The sequence below is a fragment of the Idiotropiscis lumnitzeri genome, chromosome 2 (genome assembly GCF_059441095.1).
Source record: "Idiotropiscis lumnitzeri isolate Australia: NSW breed Sydney's pygmy pipehorse chromosome 2, RoL_Ilum_1.0, whole genome shotgun sequence".
NCBI classification, from domain to species: domain Eukaryota; kingdom Metazoa; phylum Chordata; class Actinopteri; order Syngnathiformes; family Syngnathidae; genus Idiotropiscis; species Idiotropiscis lumnitzeri.
This window is the reverse complement of record NC_142392.1, coordinates 35,888,950-35,905,327: the sequence shown is the minus strand read 5'-3', so window position 1 is coordinate 35,905,327 and position 16,378 is coordinate 35,888,950. Positions and strand designations below refer to the sequence as shown.

Here is a 16,378-nt window from a genome sequence, read left to right as displayed (position 1 = left end):
GTGAATCACCATCATCTAATTCCCAAGTCGGGGAATTGGGAACATAAAGAAAGAACAGAAGTAGTAAACAGGCCAACAAGTAGTTCAACGAAGTGCTGAAATATAAGGAAATCAGAAGAGGCGCTGCATGAAGACGACTTCGGCAGAGCAGGTCCCTTCCCGGTTCGTCAGTGCCGTAATCTTCAAAGCATGTCCCCATCACCTAATTCCCAAGCAGGGGAAGAGGGGGCAGAAAAGAGAAGAAGCGGCAGTAAACAGGCCAACAAATAATTAAATGAGATGCTAAAGTATATAAATAAATTGATCAAATGATGTGCTGCAGGAAGACGACATCACTGGAACAGGTGCATGCCCAGTTAGTCAATGCTTTAAATTTCATAGTGGGTCACCTTCACCTCATCCCCCAGCCGCGGGAAAAGGGGGCAGAAAAGAGAAAAAGGCGGCAGTAAACAGGCCAACAAATATTTCAGCTAAATGCACAAGAGTATAAATGCGTCTTTAATAGTGTTTTGAACATTTCTACTGAGGTGGCGCCTCTAATATCTGAGGGTAGTGCATTCCAAAGCATTGGTGCCCGAATAGAGAACGCTCGAGAACCTGCAGACTTCTTTTTGGCTCGCGGGATCACTAAAAGACCAGCATTTTGTGAGCGAAGGTTTAGCAGAACTTTAAAATCACCTCTCAAGTGGACCGGAAGCCAATGCAAATTGGCTAGTATCGGGGTAATATGATCAAACTTTCTCGTCCTAGTCTTTTAATACACGAGACCACCCTAACCTTGCAAAACAGCATTGTGATGTGTTTCTATATGCCCGATTCAGTACTGAATTCCAGTGCACTGTCTTATTTATTTATCTAATTTATATATTTGTCTGTATTATTGTTGTATTGCACTGGAGAGGGGAGCCCTCTAATCTCGTGGCACACTTGAGTACAATGACAATAAAGGGATTTCTATTCTATTCTATTCTATTTCTAGACATGGGGAGACCCGAGAGCAAAATGTTACAATAGTCGAGGCGAGACGTAACAAACGCATGGATTAAGATTTCTGCATCACAAGTTGATAGAATTGGGCGAATTTTAGCAATGTTACGCAGATGAAAAAACACAGTTCGAGTAATATTTTTTCTGTGCATTTGAAACGACATAGTTGCGTCAAATATAACACCAAGATTTTTTGTTGAATCCTTTTGGGCAATATTATATTTATCGATACTCAGAGTGGTGTCTTTGAAAAGGTACAGATGACGCGCTGGTCCATTGATAAGCATCTCGGTTTTATCTGAGTTAAGACGCAAAAAAATTGAGAGACATCCATTGTTTAATTTCGGAAAGACATTCCTCTAATTTATCGCAATCACGCGGATTCGTTATATCCAACGGCATGGATAATTGCGTATCATCAGCATAACAATGAAAACTAATGTTATATTTCCGTATAATATCACCAAGCGGTAGCATATAGATGCTAAACAATAGAGGTCCAAGTACCGATCCCTGCGGAACTCCACATGTGATCTTACAAAGATCCAAAGTCGTATTGCCATGAATTACACGGTGCGTCCTCTCCGACAGATACGAATTAAACCAAGAAAGCGCTGAACCTGAAATGCCAACACACGTTTCAAGGCGTTTTAATAATATGTTATGATCAACGGTATCAAAAGCGGCACTAAGATCGAGTAAGAGTAATATTGATGAGGTGTCGGCGTCCATAGCTATGAGAAGATCATTAGTAACTTTAGCAAGGGCCGTCTCAGTAGAGTGGTCGGCTCTAAAACCCGATTGGAAAGGTTCAAATTGATTATTAGCAGTCATATATTCATTAAGTTGTTGCGCTATGACCTTTTCAAGAATTTTTGCAATAAACGGAAGATTTGAAACCGGGCTATAGTTGTTGAGACTCTCTGGGTCAAGGTTTGGTTGCTTGTAAAGAACAACTTTCTATTGTTAACTATATGCATCAACACATCCATTTGTTAGAGGAAAATGCGTTCAAGGTTTTTGCCTTTTTTTTCTTTCGCTTTTATTAACATCAAAACAGCATACACACAAACCAATCAAACATCTTTTTTGCAAGTATAAAAATCCAACTAAGGGTCAAGATGAAAAATATAAATAAATAAATATTATGCTACATTACCGCTAAACCAAAAATATTTGAACAACCCCTGTCAAGTACAGAAATGCTACCCGGTAGGAGACAACATTGGCATAATGTAAAGGAAATTTCCCCAGATTTTTTCAAAGATTGTGGGCTTCCTCCGAACTCCAAACAAAATATTTTCTGCCGTACAATAAGAAGAAAGTTCATTCAACCTGTGACTCTGTGATGGTGACTTCTCACACTTCCAATTGACGAGTACTATTTTTTTCCCAACAGTGCTGGCTAACAAATTATATTTGTGACAATCCACATGAATCATATCAACATCTCCTAAAAACCAGATCCTAGGATCATAAGGTATGTCAGAACAAATGAACCTTCACACAGTGGACACAAAAAAAACAGCGTTCTCAAATACAAACATTCCTAAAGCATATGTAAAAAAATAAAATAAAATCACCCTTATGCAGCTTTGTCCATTTTTTGGCCTTTTTTGGGTGTTTATGTATTTAAATGCTCGATTATCACTGCCGTGCTGCTATGAAAGGGAGGTTAAATTTGGTGAAATTCCCCCCTACCCCATGGACCGGTCCAAATCCGGGTGGCACGCATTGCTCTATGTGAGGCAGGCACAAGTCAAGGTAGCAGTGTAGAAACAATTAAGTCACCGCCTGAGGTTTGACTTGACCAAACCAAATGTGTGTTTTGTCTTTTTGTGTCCTACTATCCTACTATCTCTGTTCTGTGAAAGAGGAGCCAGACTTGACTCACATAAAAAAGGAGGAGGAGGAGATCAACAAGTCACCACTGAATTGTGTCCCTATAAAGACTGAAGATGAAAACAAGGGTGAGAGTGAGGACAACAAAGGGGCGGAGCCTCCAAGCAGCAGCTGAAGTTATCACAGGGTGATGAAGACCACTGGGGGTCATCACAAGCACATAATGAGGTCACATCATCACGTTCTCCTGACGATGAGCGCGACCGCTTCCGCCTTCCCCGCTTCCTGCAAATCTTGAATGAGGGTTACAATGAAGATATCTATAGACGCAATGCCAAGTATTTCAGCCAGACCTTCGTCCTCCACGATGCTTACACGCAGTGGCCACCGACTTCGCTATGGCTTTGGTGAGTCTCAATTTAGTTGATCCATCCATCGGTTTCAGTTGCAAATTATCCATGGATGCCTGGGTTTGACAAGGGGCTGGAGAATTGGCATCAGCGGTGTACTCGGCAATCAAATGGTATTTTAAACTGGACGTGCTGCGATAGGAGTTCAGTTCACGATGGCAATACACACAAATGACTTTGCTCTTATCAATGACACCATGAGGTAAGTTAAAAAAAAAATTGCCGTTCAGAATTGAATTTGCGTCATTTTTACCAATCGCCATGATGCTTTTAGTTCTATAAACCGGCGAAAAATCCCCACAGCAAGCCCATGCAGGCGTGTCCTAAATTTCGCATGCTTGATGTTTTTTTTCCGGTCTCGCAAGCGTCAGTGCTACGTCATAGGACTACTTTGTTTATTGTTTATTTTGCTGATCTATGAGCCCATGAGGGGTCCTTCCTCTTCATCCAGATCCACTGGCTGCCTCTTTCAGCCGCTTTCGAGAGTGATCTGACTGTGTGCCGCAGAGCCTGTCCATGGATGCCCAGGTCTTTCAGCAGCTTGATGGTTGATGAGGCCACAAACCCTCTGCATCCAACTTCGACGGGATAGACCTTGGCTTTCCACCCTCGTTGTTGTGCGTCCGCCGCCAGTTCAGTGTAGCGCAACTTCTTACGCTCATAGGCCTCTTCAACTGCATTTTCCCACGGGACTGTCAGCTCTGCAATGTAGACAGCCTTCAGTGAAGGGGACCACGGCACTAAGTCTGGCCTTAGGGTGGTGGCTGCAATCTCTGCTGGGAAGATTAGTTGCTGACCTATGTCGACCAGCATCTTCCAATCCCGGGCCTTTGGTTAGCTGACCAACTTCTGGCTTGAGAAAAGGATGGTGGGGCTTTTTCTGTCCCTCTCTGACAAATTTTGGTGCTGTAATGGTAGTGGTGGCTCTTAAGGGCAAGGAGTTGATGGTAATTCTCTTGCTTTCAAGCACTGCTGCCAAGCTCTTGAGAACCTGGTTGTGCCTCCAGGTATAGCGGCCTTGTGTGAGGCTGGTCTTACAACCAGTCAGGATGTGTTTGAGAGTTGCTGGTGTTGGGCAGAGGGCACAGGTTGGATCTTCGCCATACCACTGGTGGAGGTTTTTTGGGGATGGGAGCACGTCATTGGTAGCTCTGATGATGAAGCTGATGTTGCTAGCTTCCATCTCCCAGAGATCCCTCCAGCCAAGCTTTCTTTTCTCCAGGCCTTCCCACCTCATCCACTGTCCCTGCTTGGCAAGCGAGACAGCCTTTGCAGACCTTTCAGCCTCTTCCTGGCGGCGCACCTCCCCCACGACCATTTTTCTTCTCTCTGCGGTTGAGGCCTTACACCAAGTTGGTTTGCTTGCTGTAAGGCCAAAGCCTTATTAATATTAATATTAAGATTGAACAAAATAGTGACACAAATATTGAAAAAGTAACTACAGTAACGAGTAAACATTGAATACTAAATTATTACTAAAACAGTTTAATGAATCTTGAAATAAATAATGAATCACCGTAGTTTAATGAATACTGAAACGAATAATGAAATATTTAAGTTAGTTAAGTTATAAACACTGAAACCATTTTTTAAGACTCTAACATTTCGAGAATAAAACAGTGATGTATTTTAATTTAAAATTCGCAACCACGTCGCTGGCGAAAAACCCTGTAAAAAGGCAAATATGTTGACATAAAGTTTCACTTTATCATGTCAACTGTTAATAATAGAGAAATGCATTTGGAATACTATCCAACCAACAACATGGTGTCAGATGTGAAAACAAAACCAGCAACAAAAGTAAAATTCAATACATCTCGCAAGTTCATATTTGGGAACTAAAATGTTTGTTCATGTGCATCTTAGGTTTTTCTCTATGTTTAGAAGAAGATAACAATGATTTGCATCGCAAATGGCGACATCTGTCGGTGAGTTGGTGACAGTGCTCCACACAGCCAGCAGCCAATCATATCACAGCGGGGTGTGTCCTGTTCTTCCACTTTCGTGACGAACAGGAAATCCTTTCAGTGGGACTTTGAAAAACGATGCCATCTTTCTTTCATCTCATCGAACGAAGAGAAGCACACGAGTTACCGCCAAGCAGAGACTAAGTGCGGATTTGTTGAGATTGACGTTTGAAAATGTGTGAAAGAACGACACCCAAGTACAAAGTGGAACTTTGTGGAATAAAAGAAGAGAACGAAGCAGGTTTGTACACGTTTTACTCTCATTTGCTTTGTAAAGAACGACTTTCGATCGTTAAAAATATGCATCACAACATTAAGTTGTTTGGGGAAATCGTTCAAGGTTATTGCCGTTTTATTTTTGAATATTGCCGTTTACTTGCAGGTCTGCTTAACATTTGTTTCTGCCAAATGAAATCAGTGCCAAAAATATATGCCAAAGAATAACCATTTGTGGGGGGTAAACTCCATGTTTTTCCCCATTTTAAAATTCGAACTGATTATTTAACATTTTACATATTCCGGTATTTATATGTTGCTAAAGAAATTAAGTTTGTCATGTCATTATGTTTCAAAACTATGCTGACAGATGTAATGTAATTTTATATCCACTGTTGGAGTTGAGCCACCGAGAAAATGAGAAACATTTAGAAAATGAATCTTCAAAGCCAAACTTACTCCAATGCGTGTTCGTTTTTTGTACTCAAGAAGAAAAGGGCCAAATAAAGACTCAACAACAGCTGATTAGGGTTGCGATATTTTAGTTTCTTCGATTTCTGGAGTTCAGGGAATCGTACAAATACAGATATCTGGGCGTTTTTTTCTTAATCTGACGAGAAACTGTACTCGGACGAGCCCAATCGAAAAATGTTGCGCTGATCTCAGCCCAGCCTCACATTTTATAGGTTTTCTATGTCAAGGGTCATGTAGGTTGAATCGGTCGTCCTTGCTCCCTCCCCCGGTCCACGTCCAAGGCTGACCTTCTCGGGCAGGCGGCAGTCTCTCCGTCTCTCCTGCTCACATTCCCCTGTAATCTCGTCAGTGTACAGATTGTGTGGTGTATGTTTTCCCAGATCAGATTATATTTTTGGGTCTTCTTGATAGCATCCCTGTGACGTCCTCCCCGGCCCAACTTGATATGTTTGTATCTTCTATGGCCTATGTGGAGAATGTGTTTTGTCGTATTTGTCCATGAAGTGCTATCTGGTTTGTCATCAGTTTGACCTGAGCAGACTGAATCTGTTTGTTCTGAATGAGAGTGTGGGTCGTGAAAATACTATGTGTGCAAGTTTGAGGTCTTACATTTAAACTTAGTCATATAAATTTAGCATATGAATGCATCAGTAAACACCATGACTACAATCCCAGTCAATCTTATCGATGCACTGTACTTCTACTTTCATTTGATAAATGCTTTTTGTTTAATCAATGTTGAACATATTCAGTAAATATGAACCTGCTAAATTAAATAATTGACCTTCTGTCCCGTAAGTGTTTAAAATAATGCCAGCAATCGAAATACAGTGAACCCCCGGTTATATATATATATATATATATATATATATATATATATATATATATATATACATACATATACACGGGTAGAGAGAAAGAGAGAGAGAGTGAAATTCATGTTATAACAAAAAAATATTATTAAAACGTATTATTTTTTTATTCCCCAGCCATTATTTTTGTATTTATTCAATTACTTCTTTTTGTATTTATTTAATTACTTCGACTTTTACCTGCTGGTACGCAGTCCGGTGTGCCCTGTGAAATGAAAGGTGGCATTTTTCATTTATTTATTTATTCATTTATTCATTCATAACTGACAGCCTCGCGCTCCGCTCACGCACGCCGGTGTCGTGCCAAAGTACTTACCCCCTGCCAAAATCTGTATCCCCTGTCGCGGGAGCGCGCACGCATTGACTGAAGGCGGCGCGATGTTACTACGTTTGTTTTCATTGAAAGGCACGAAGAATGTATGAGTTTGTGTTTTTGATTTGCTGTCATTTAAACTAGGGTTTCCATCAGTGGTAGTCTTAGTCGGTGCGGTTTTCAGCACACCATTCGCTACAATTCAACACGTAGAGTAAGCGTTTGGCTCGGGGGGAATTACCTGCATTTGCATTAGTTAATCCAAAGAAATTTCGCAATCAATGAAGCTACCATAAAGGAATTTCAGTGATCAAAACACGATGAATAGGGGAGAGGATGAGTTAAGTGGGCGATCGTGTTTCCAGCGAGATCAAATTAAGTGTCAACATACACATAGGTGGTATCCTGTTAGAGAACATGTAATTGTATTTCAATTGACTGATTTGTTTATTTTTTATAACCACCGATAGCCGCGTCAAGAGTAGCAAAAGAATAAAAAAATAAATAAAGTCACTCGCGTTCTGCGTCGGACTCGAGGTGCATTCATTGACCACTTACGCAGTAGGAAAGTTACCGGGGGGGACTGATTCTGGCAGCCTCTGCCACAATAAGTACCCCCCCTCTAATCACAAAAATTGACCCCAACCATCAAGTGACTTATTCTGTGTACCTATTGGGTCATTTTGAGTATGTGTGGCAAATTTGAGCAGGATCCCTCTTTTCTAGGCAAAGTTATCAGGGGGGGGGGGGGGTGCCAGAATCAGTCACCCCTGGTAACTTTCCTACTGCGTAAGTGGTCAGTGAATGCACCTCGAGTCCGACGCAGAACGCGAGTGACTTTATTTTTTTATTCTTTTGCTACTCTTGACGCAGCTATCGGTGGTTATAAAAAATAAACAAATCAGTCAATTGGAATACAATTACGTGTTCTCTAACAGGATACCACCTATGTGTATGTTGACACTTAATTTGATCTCGCTGGAATCACGATATAGCCCACGTCACTAATCCTCTCCCCTTTTCATCGTGTTTTAATCACTGAAATTCCCGTATGGTAGCTTCATTGATTGCGAAATTTCTTTGGTCTAACGAATGCAAATGGAGGGAATCCCCCCCCCCCACCCGATTTTGGCGCAGTCTAACGCTTACTTGACGTGTTGAATTGTAGCGAATGGTGTGCTGAAAACCGCACCGACTAAGACTACCACTGATGGAAACCCTAGTTTAAATGAAAGCAAATCAAAAACACAAACTCATACATTCTTCGTGCCTTTCAATGAAAACAAACGTAGTAACATCGCGCCGCCTTCAGTCAATGCGTGCGCGCTCCCGCGACAGGGGATGCAGATTTTGGCAGGGGTAATAAGTACTTTGGCACGACACCGGTCCCGAACGAAACGGGCGGAGGTTGTTCCTCTACGGCTTGACTGCCACGCACGCACGCCGGCCGGTCTCCTCCGGAACTCTCGCAAGGCCCCGAGCGAGGCGAAATGTCGCTCTTCTCTGTCCACTCTCTTCTTCTCCCACGCTCTTCTTCGGCGCACGCCGGCCGTCTAACCGCTCCAGCGCCCCGTCGTGCCGCTCGGTGAAACTACAATGCCCCCGAATATTTTTAGACCCGCGAAGCACTGAACCCGCGAAAGGTGAACCGCGAAGTAGCGGGGTTTCACTGTACAAACCTTCAATATTCATGTCCGGTGTGGCCACTCCCTATAAGAAGGGAAGGCCGGAGAGAGGGGACACCTTTCCCTTTTTTCTTTTTGGGGAGACTTCTTTTGACATCAGCATGTGACGAGAATAAAATCTCTTTCTAACCAAATTGGCTGTGTCAGAGAATTTTTTTCCATCACCAATTCTGCCATGCTCCGCCACCTATTCAGAGGGAAGCTGAGACAGACCCACACATCAACAACAAAATATACCACCGTTTTGGCATTTTGCTCCATTGAGGGTCTCAGGGTGCTGGGGCGCAGGCGTTCAACAGCCGGCCGGCTGAACTTTCGGTGAGATGCTTTTACTCACAATGGGTGTTGTGCGCCTGTGTCCAAGCGGTCGGGGCTTTTGGGGTCGTGAAAGAGAGCTTGTGCGTGTGGGTCTGCTGGCTGATTGGTCATGGAAAATGTCCTTGTTAAACAAGAGGCCTCTATAATGATTGATTAAGACATTAAACTGTGTCAAAGTAACCACACTATGAAAGAACATTAGAAAAAGTATTTAGAAAAAATAAATAAATGAAAAAAATATAATAGGAACTAAGTAAATGGGGACTAGTGCGGGAGAAATGTGCAGAAGATAAAGAAAAGAAAGGTCTAGTGCTTAAAGAGATGAGAAATAAGTGTAAAACTATAGCTATAGACAACATAGTCGTGAATAAGCTCAGTTTGAGCACAGACCCTGGCCAGGGTGTAAATTTTAGCAGGAAAATTATGAGCTGAAAATAGAAATAATGAAGAGAAGCGTGCTTCCACGTATCGTATTGGGCACTTTGTGGCATGGAACACAGTAAGGATCGAGACGTACCGTTGTGTGGAGAGCCTGGGGCTGAGCCGACAGTTTCGCTGGTACGTAGCAAGAATAATGCATTAAGTCTGGGCCGGTTCGACTCCGCTGTTCAGATATGTACCCTGTGATTACTCGTGTTCTGGTCAAGGCCACGCAAAATCAAAAACCTGGCTACCATCTACTGTGGGACCAAGAAGTCAGGCAGCCCCCACGCAGGAGATAAGGGGTGATAGTTATAAACCAGTGCCGAATTGCCCCTTCTAAAAGCCGTATGTGATTGCATTAATATTCCGTTTTATCAGTTCAACGAACGCGTGTGCGTCCTAGTGTGCATTGAAAGATGCAGCATAAAAAATGTTTAAAATTTTGGATTATAACTAAAGCAAAATTAGAATGAGAAAGATAATTGGCTACATAATCATTGGGGTGAAATTAATCTTCATTGCAAGAAGCGGTGAATTAAATACAGAAATATAAGATCATAAAAGAATGAATGCATGTTCCGTGGAATGGGATTTGTCAACACGGAAAAGCCCTGAGTGATGAAATCGTTAACACAGATAAGAGATACAATTTTGTTGAAACAGAACATGCAAGGTTAAAGGTCATGCAAAACAAAAAAAACCCCATCTAATGTTCCATACTTCAGTTTTGCGACCGATGTACTACGGTAATTCAATTAATGGAACGACATTTTGAGATGGAAATGACAGGAATGTCATGAATTATCATGTTATGAGGGGACTTTTGATTTACAGTTAATTGATATAAATTAAATTAGAAATTTTTAGTCTGCGGATAATCCACTTCAAAGAATACTGACTCATGGGTTGAGGAAAACGGGGTTATATTAGTTAGTTAAAAAAGAATAGCTAAATTATAATTGACGTGTTCATGGGGATTGAAAATGAATCATAAACAGAAGACAAAACCAATTGGCATTGGCATTTGTAAAATATGATGAGGGATTAAGTTGGTGAGCTCTTATGGGAGACGGGGCGAGACACGAATGGATTGAAGCTTCCGCCAGTGACCCGTCCAATAGTGTCACCACCACTCAGCTGTGCCGGGTGGCCGTCCTCAAGGGCGTGCGCCTCCCAGTTACTGACATCAAGCGAAACAGTCCGTCCATGAGAAACTGCTAATCAGAATGAGTAGAACCCCCGTTTTTGCATCGATGAAAGAAAATATTGTATTGGATGTAGAAAAAGAATTGTTACAGTTGCGGGTTCAGGGGGCCAAGAGTGCTAATTCACCGGGAAAGGAAAAATGATTTTGGGGAAAAAAAATCAAATAAAACCGGGGGGAAGCAGCTAATGCAGCAGCCGACGCATGCAGCTCCCATTGCGTCTGCTCTTTCCGTTTCCGCTGCTCCTGGGCCAGGTTCTGGTGACGCAGTGCCCACAGCAGGCTTGTTGTCCGCACCTGCCGGTCAACAAGGTCACGTAACAGAAGTAGGGGTGGTTATAGACATGGGTTGTGAGTGGGACGTGCTCTTGCTGTGGGTTGTGGGGTCACTGGGTGATGAGCGGTCCAAACCGAGCCACTTCCTGAAATGTGCCATCCTGTGGTCCAGCGCCTTGCCAGTCACAAAGAGCTCCACTAGCACGGGGCGCCATCGCTACCCCCTCCTCTGACAACGCTTCTATGGCTTCCAAACGCACAGTTGATGCCTCAACCCGATTGGGACCCCATTCCACGATAGGGGTGCCCGTGGAGCCTCAGCATTCAAGGACCGGCAGGTCTTGGCATTCCGGTGATGATTGATGGACAACAGTTTTTGATGGTGGAACAAGATATTCCACGCTTTGCAAGCTCCTTCTGCATATCCCAGTGAGCAACAACACTGTCACCCTTGTGGGACACTTGAGATTGGCCGAGTCACTGCCGTGGACAGAACCCGCACCTGTGAAACAAACACTGGAATTCGAGTGGGACTGAATTTCCAGAAGGGACTGAATATGACTGTGCGCTTCCGCCGGGGGAAGCATATGTTGTCCTCCGTTCCGGTAGACTGGGCAGCTCTGAGACCAGGGTCTCCATCTTCCCGCAGCTGGTACGTCCTGTTCCTGCTCTGGTCTGCGCGGTGTAGCCGCCTCCACCCATTCAAACCACCAATTGGTCCTTTGCATTGAACACTGAGTTATGATGATTTGGTTTGTCAGGATGCATTCACCCAATTCCGAGGGTCAGAAGTGCATCTTGCATTAGGATTATGTATTTGTGATGTCTACCGGTGCTGCCTCGCATGTGTGCCTTGCCCCAGAGCAGAGGAAACGGTATGAATTGTCTCTGTTCGCGGAGCCACAAATCACATTAACTATCGGTGCGCATCATCATACTAAAGATTTCGGCCCATTGGTGAAGACGGTTGGCAGAGTAAATTTCAGATGTCGAATACTCCGTCACAAGAAGGGTGTGGTGTTTCATCACCCATTACGAATTCCTCTGTTCTGGAACATTTTCCGAATTTCGACACTATGGTAGACAGTGAATGGGTCACTCTGAAGCGAAAGCTCTGTTTGCGTCTCTGTCAGAGAGGTCGTGGACCCGGGGTCTGACTGATGTTGTGCTCTGCTCCACAGCTTCTCCAATTTGTTTTTGCTATATCTGCGAAAGTTTTTATTTTATTGTGAAAGAAATTAAGTTTGTCATGTCATCATGTTTCAAAACTATGCTTACAGGTTAATAGAAGGTCACAAAAACATGGACCTCTTAAACAGGAAAACGTGAGTTCAGTGGTAACAGAGTTGTGTCTATGCTGGCAGTTTAGCAGGAAGCCACAAAAACAGATGCACGTCTTGAACTGTGTTTGACAGGAAACCGTTTAGCTCGCATTGAACAGAAGTGTGACCCTAACATGTCTTGTAAGCTGAAACCGTTCGAACAACAGGAAGCGTGTGGACGGGTGTGATAAAGTCAAAGTGTTCGTGTTTTTCCATTCTTTATGAGTTTGCATATTCAAATTGCTTTGCTGTGCTTCAATAAAACGCCGCACAGGAGCGGGAAAGCTTTTCTCTTTGGCAGACTCCTCGCAAGTGACAAAGACAATCTTGGCTGGGTGATTCATTTATGAAGGCTTGTCTCGTTTTTTACTATAACTTATCTGACATAACTAGTTCAAGCAATTCCTTATGGAATGATTCAACCTGAATCTAAAAACTGCACACTGCGGCAAAAATATCAATGGCGGTTGATGAATTTTAGTCGATAAAACACAAAGTTGTTTTTTTTTTTTTTTAAATCAAGTACGTATTGGTCTTATTTATTAACTTTGTACTGCCTCGGTCAATGAACCTCGGGTGGCCCTGCACAGTTTTGTGCACGTGTGCATAGTTTCACCTCATCCAAACATTTAAAATACATTGAATGCATCCATCCAGGGTTGCATGGATCTCATCAGTGATCAAGCGCATGCTGCAAGGAATGCATCTGCATCTTTGGCTTACTATGGGCTTAAAAAGGGAGAACGTCACAACCCCCTTTTCTACCTACAAGTCCAGGAACATTTAGTTCCTGGTAATAAAGTTCCTGTGGCCCAGGTGGTTTGCATCTCATAGTTCCTGGTAATTTTTGCAAATGACAATGATGACGGAACAATGGGAGGTGTTACTTTGTTACTCATTACTGACACCCTTTGGCTGTTAAGCATCATTGCAGTTCCAAAATAATTCAGTGAACCTTTAAAATATTTTGGTGTATCTTCGTCGAATTTGAATACATATTGGATAACTTTAAAATATACAGTCATTATTCAAATATGTCAACACGAAAGTCAGAGTGAAAGTGTTTTTGCTTAATGATTATGTGTAAGAACTTTTACTCTTCAAACATAATCTTGTTTTAAAATTTATTTAGAAACAGAAATTTTATAAATATAAAAAGGGGAATGTCGGAACGTACTAGCAGGCTAAATGTCATTTTGGGTAAAAAAACAAAACAAACGTAAATCATGCAATAAATAGCCACTCTGATTCCAGGGCCCCTTTAATTCTTTTAGGGATCCAGATTATAATGGAAGCAAAAAGTACCCACGATGAAATTATCTATAAATGCAAAATGAAATACTTGAAAACATATTTCGCTTGAAGGATTCCTATTTTATCAATGACATTATGTTGCGATGGCCCCCAGTGGTCTGCATCAATATGTTAAGGTACCACAACAGGTGTTCCATCAGACGCACACAATAGCCTTCAGATCGCTTCCAGAAACGCCTGTGACTTTGTCCGGAATGAAATCGAGCATCAGCCGCAACGTGCTTCCTTTTTAGATGCTCGTTTATCACTGTTGTGCTGCTAAAGGGAGGTTTACATCGTAGGACGTAATTCTGTGAAATGCCCCCATGGTCCAGTCCAAGTTGGGGTCCACACATTGCTCCGTATGCGGCAGGCACAAGTCAAGGTAGCACGGTAGAAAATAAGACAAAGTCGTTGCCTGAGCTTTGACTTGACCAAACCAAATTTGTCTTTTTGTGTCCTACAGACGTCAGTGAAAACGATCTCCGTTCTGTGAAAGAGGAGCCAGACTTGACTCATATCAAAAAGGAGGAGGAGGAGGAGGAGATCAACAAGTCACCAGTGAACGTTGTCCCTATCAAGACTGAAGATGAAAACAAGGATGAGAGTGAGGACAACAGAGGGGCGGAGCCTCCAAGCAGCAGCTCAAGACATCACGTGACAACAGAAGGTGATGAAGACCACTGGGGGCCATCACAAGCACAAAATGAGGACACATTATCAGATGCTCATGACGATGATGATGATGATGATGATGGGCAAGCCAAAACTGAAAGGGCATGTCACACTGACTCATTAACCTCAAAGTTGTCTTTAAAACGACACACAAGAAACCACGGTCAAGAAAAAACTATTTTTTGCTCAATTTGTTGCAAAATTTTCTCTCGAAAGTTTCATTTGACAATTCACACAAGAACACACAGTGGAGAAACATCTTTTTGCTGCTCAGTTTGTGGCAAAAGCTTTTCTTTAAAGTCAAATTTAAAAACACATACACGATTACACACTGGAGAAAAACCTTTTTCATGCTCAGTTTGTGGAAAATGCTTCTCTCAAAAGGCAAGTTTAACAGAACACACAAGAACACACAGTGGCGAAAAACCTTTCTCCTGCTCAGTTTGTGGCAAAAGCTTTTCTGGAAAGTCAAATGTTACAAGTCACATAAAAACACACAGTGGAGAAAAAAACTTTTCCTGCTCAGTTTGTGGCAAAAGCTTTTCTTTAAAGTCAAATTTAACAAGTCACATAAAAACACACACTGGAGAAAAAAACGTTTCCTGCTCAGTTTGTGGCAAAAGATTTTCTTTAAAGTCAAATTTAACAAGTCACATAAAAACACACACTGGAGAAAAACCTTTTTCATGCTCAGTTTGTGGCAAGAGTTTCTCTCAAAAGTCAAGTTTAAAAGAACATATAAGAACGCACTGTGGAGAAAAAACCTTCGCCTGCTCAGTTTGTGGCAAAGGATTCTCTCTAAAATCAACTTTAACAAAACATAGAAGAATACACAGTGGAGAAAAACCTTTTTCCTGCTCAGTTTGTGGAAAATGCTTCTCTGTAAAGTCAACGTTAACAAGCCACACAAGAACTCACAGTGGAGAAAAACCTTTTTCCTGCTCAGTTTGTGGTAAAAGCTTCTCTCAAAACTCAACGTTAACAAGCCACACAAGAACACACAGTGGAGAAAAACCTTTTTCCTGCTCAGTTTGTGGACAATGCTTCTCTGTCAAGTCAACGTTAACAAGCCACACAAAAACACACAGTGGAGAAAAACCCTTTTCGTGCTCAGTTTGTGGCAAAAGTTTCTCTGATAAGTCAAGTTTAACAAAACACACAACAACACATACTGGAGAAAAACCCTTTTCCTGCTTGGTTTGTGGTGAAAGCTTTTCTATAAAGGCAAGTTTAATAAGCCACACAAGAAAGCACACTGGAGAAAAACCTTTTTCCTGCTCAGTTTGTGGTAGACGCTTCTCTGTAAAGTCACATTTACAAATGCACACAAGAACACACAGTGGAGAAAAACCTTTTTCATGCTCAGTTTGTGGCAAGAGTTTCTCTCAAAAGTCGAATTTAACAAGCCATACAAGAACACACAGTCGAGACAAGCCATTCAGTTGCAGCGTTTGTGCTAAAACATTCTCCACTAAACATAGTGCTGAGAGACACAATTGTGTTGGTGACAAAAGCAGCGATGCTTGAAGCTTAAAAAATGACAAAAAAAACTGAAGGAACCGACTCTTTGTGGTAAGATGTGAATGTGATATTCAATAAAATATGATAAAATTGAATTTTGCAAAGATCTTTTATTGACACAAAGCCAATGTGATCAGTGCCAGAAGAACCATTGTGTCTGAGTGAGGATGAGTTTTTTTTGTGCGTCAACATCAAACATTATAAATTAAATTAATTGCCTTTGCCTAGAACAACATTTGTTAACGTTATGCTTTTCAGTTGTCTTTTTAATCGTACTTAATGGAAAAGGTGTGAGAAGAAACGGTGCTTATGAAATCGGTGCCTTCCACAATCATCAATAAAATCACTTGTTCCACTTGCTCAACTGGCCTTCATTACGCTGTGAAAAGGTGAAAAACTGAACTCGAAAATGAACTCGAAAAAGAACCAGAAAGAGAAACGCAAGCAGTCTCAGTTTCTCTCAAAGGTTTTGGTATGTCAGGAGTTGGCGACTGGAGTCAGCGCTGATTTTCTCGCTGTGTTTGGCTGGCTCGTATATGTATGGTCCATTGAACAAAACTCAAACTCTTCAAATATCCCC

General features: G+C 42.1%; 1 protein-coding gene across 1 annotated transcript; it reads left to right on the top strand.

Moving 5' to 3' along the window:
• The first annotated feature begins 3,160 nt into the window (after nucleotides 1-3,160).
• On the top strand, nucleotides 3,161-15,813 carry LOC148342422 (uncharacterized). Its single transcript, XM_088288176.1, has 2 exons — nucleotides 3,161-3,167; nucleotides 14,615-15,813. Exons 1-2 carry the CDS (start codon nucleotides 3,161-3,163, stop codon nucleotides 15,802-15,804), a joined length of 1,197 nt encoding a protein of 398 aa, XP_088144302.1. The 3' UTR covers nucleotides 15,805-15,813.
• The last annotated feature ends 565 nt before the right edge of the window (nucleotides 15,814-16,378 follow it).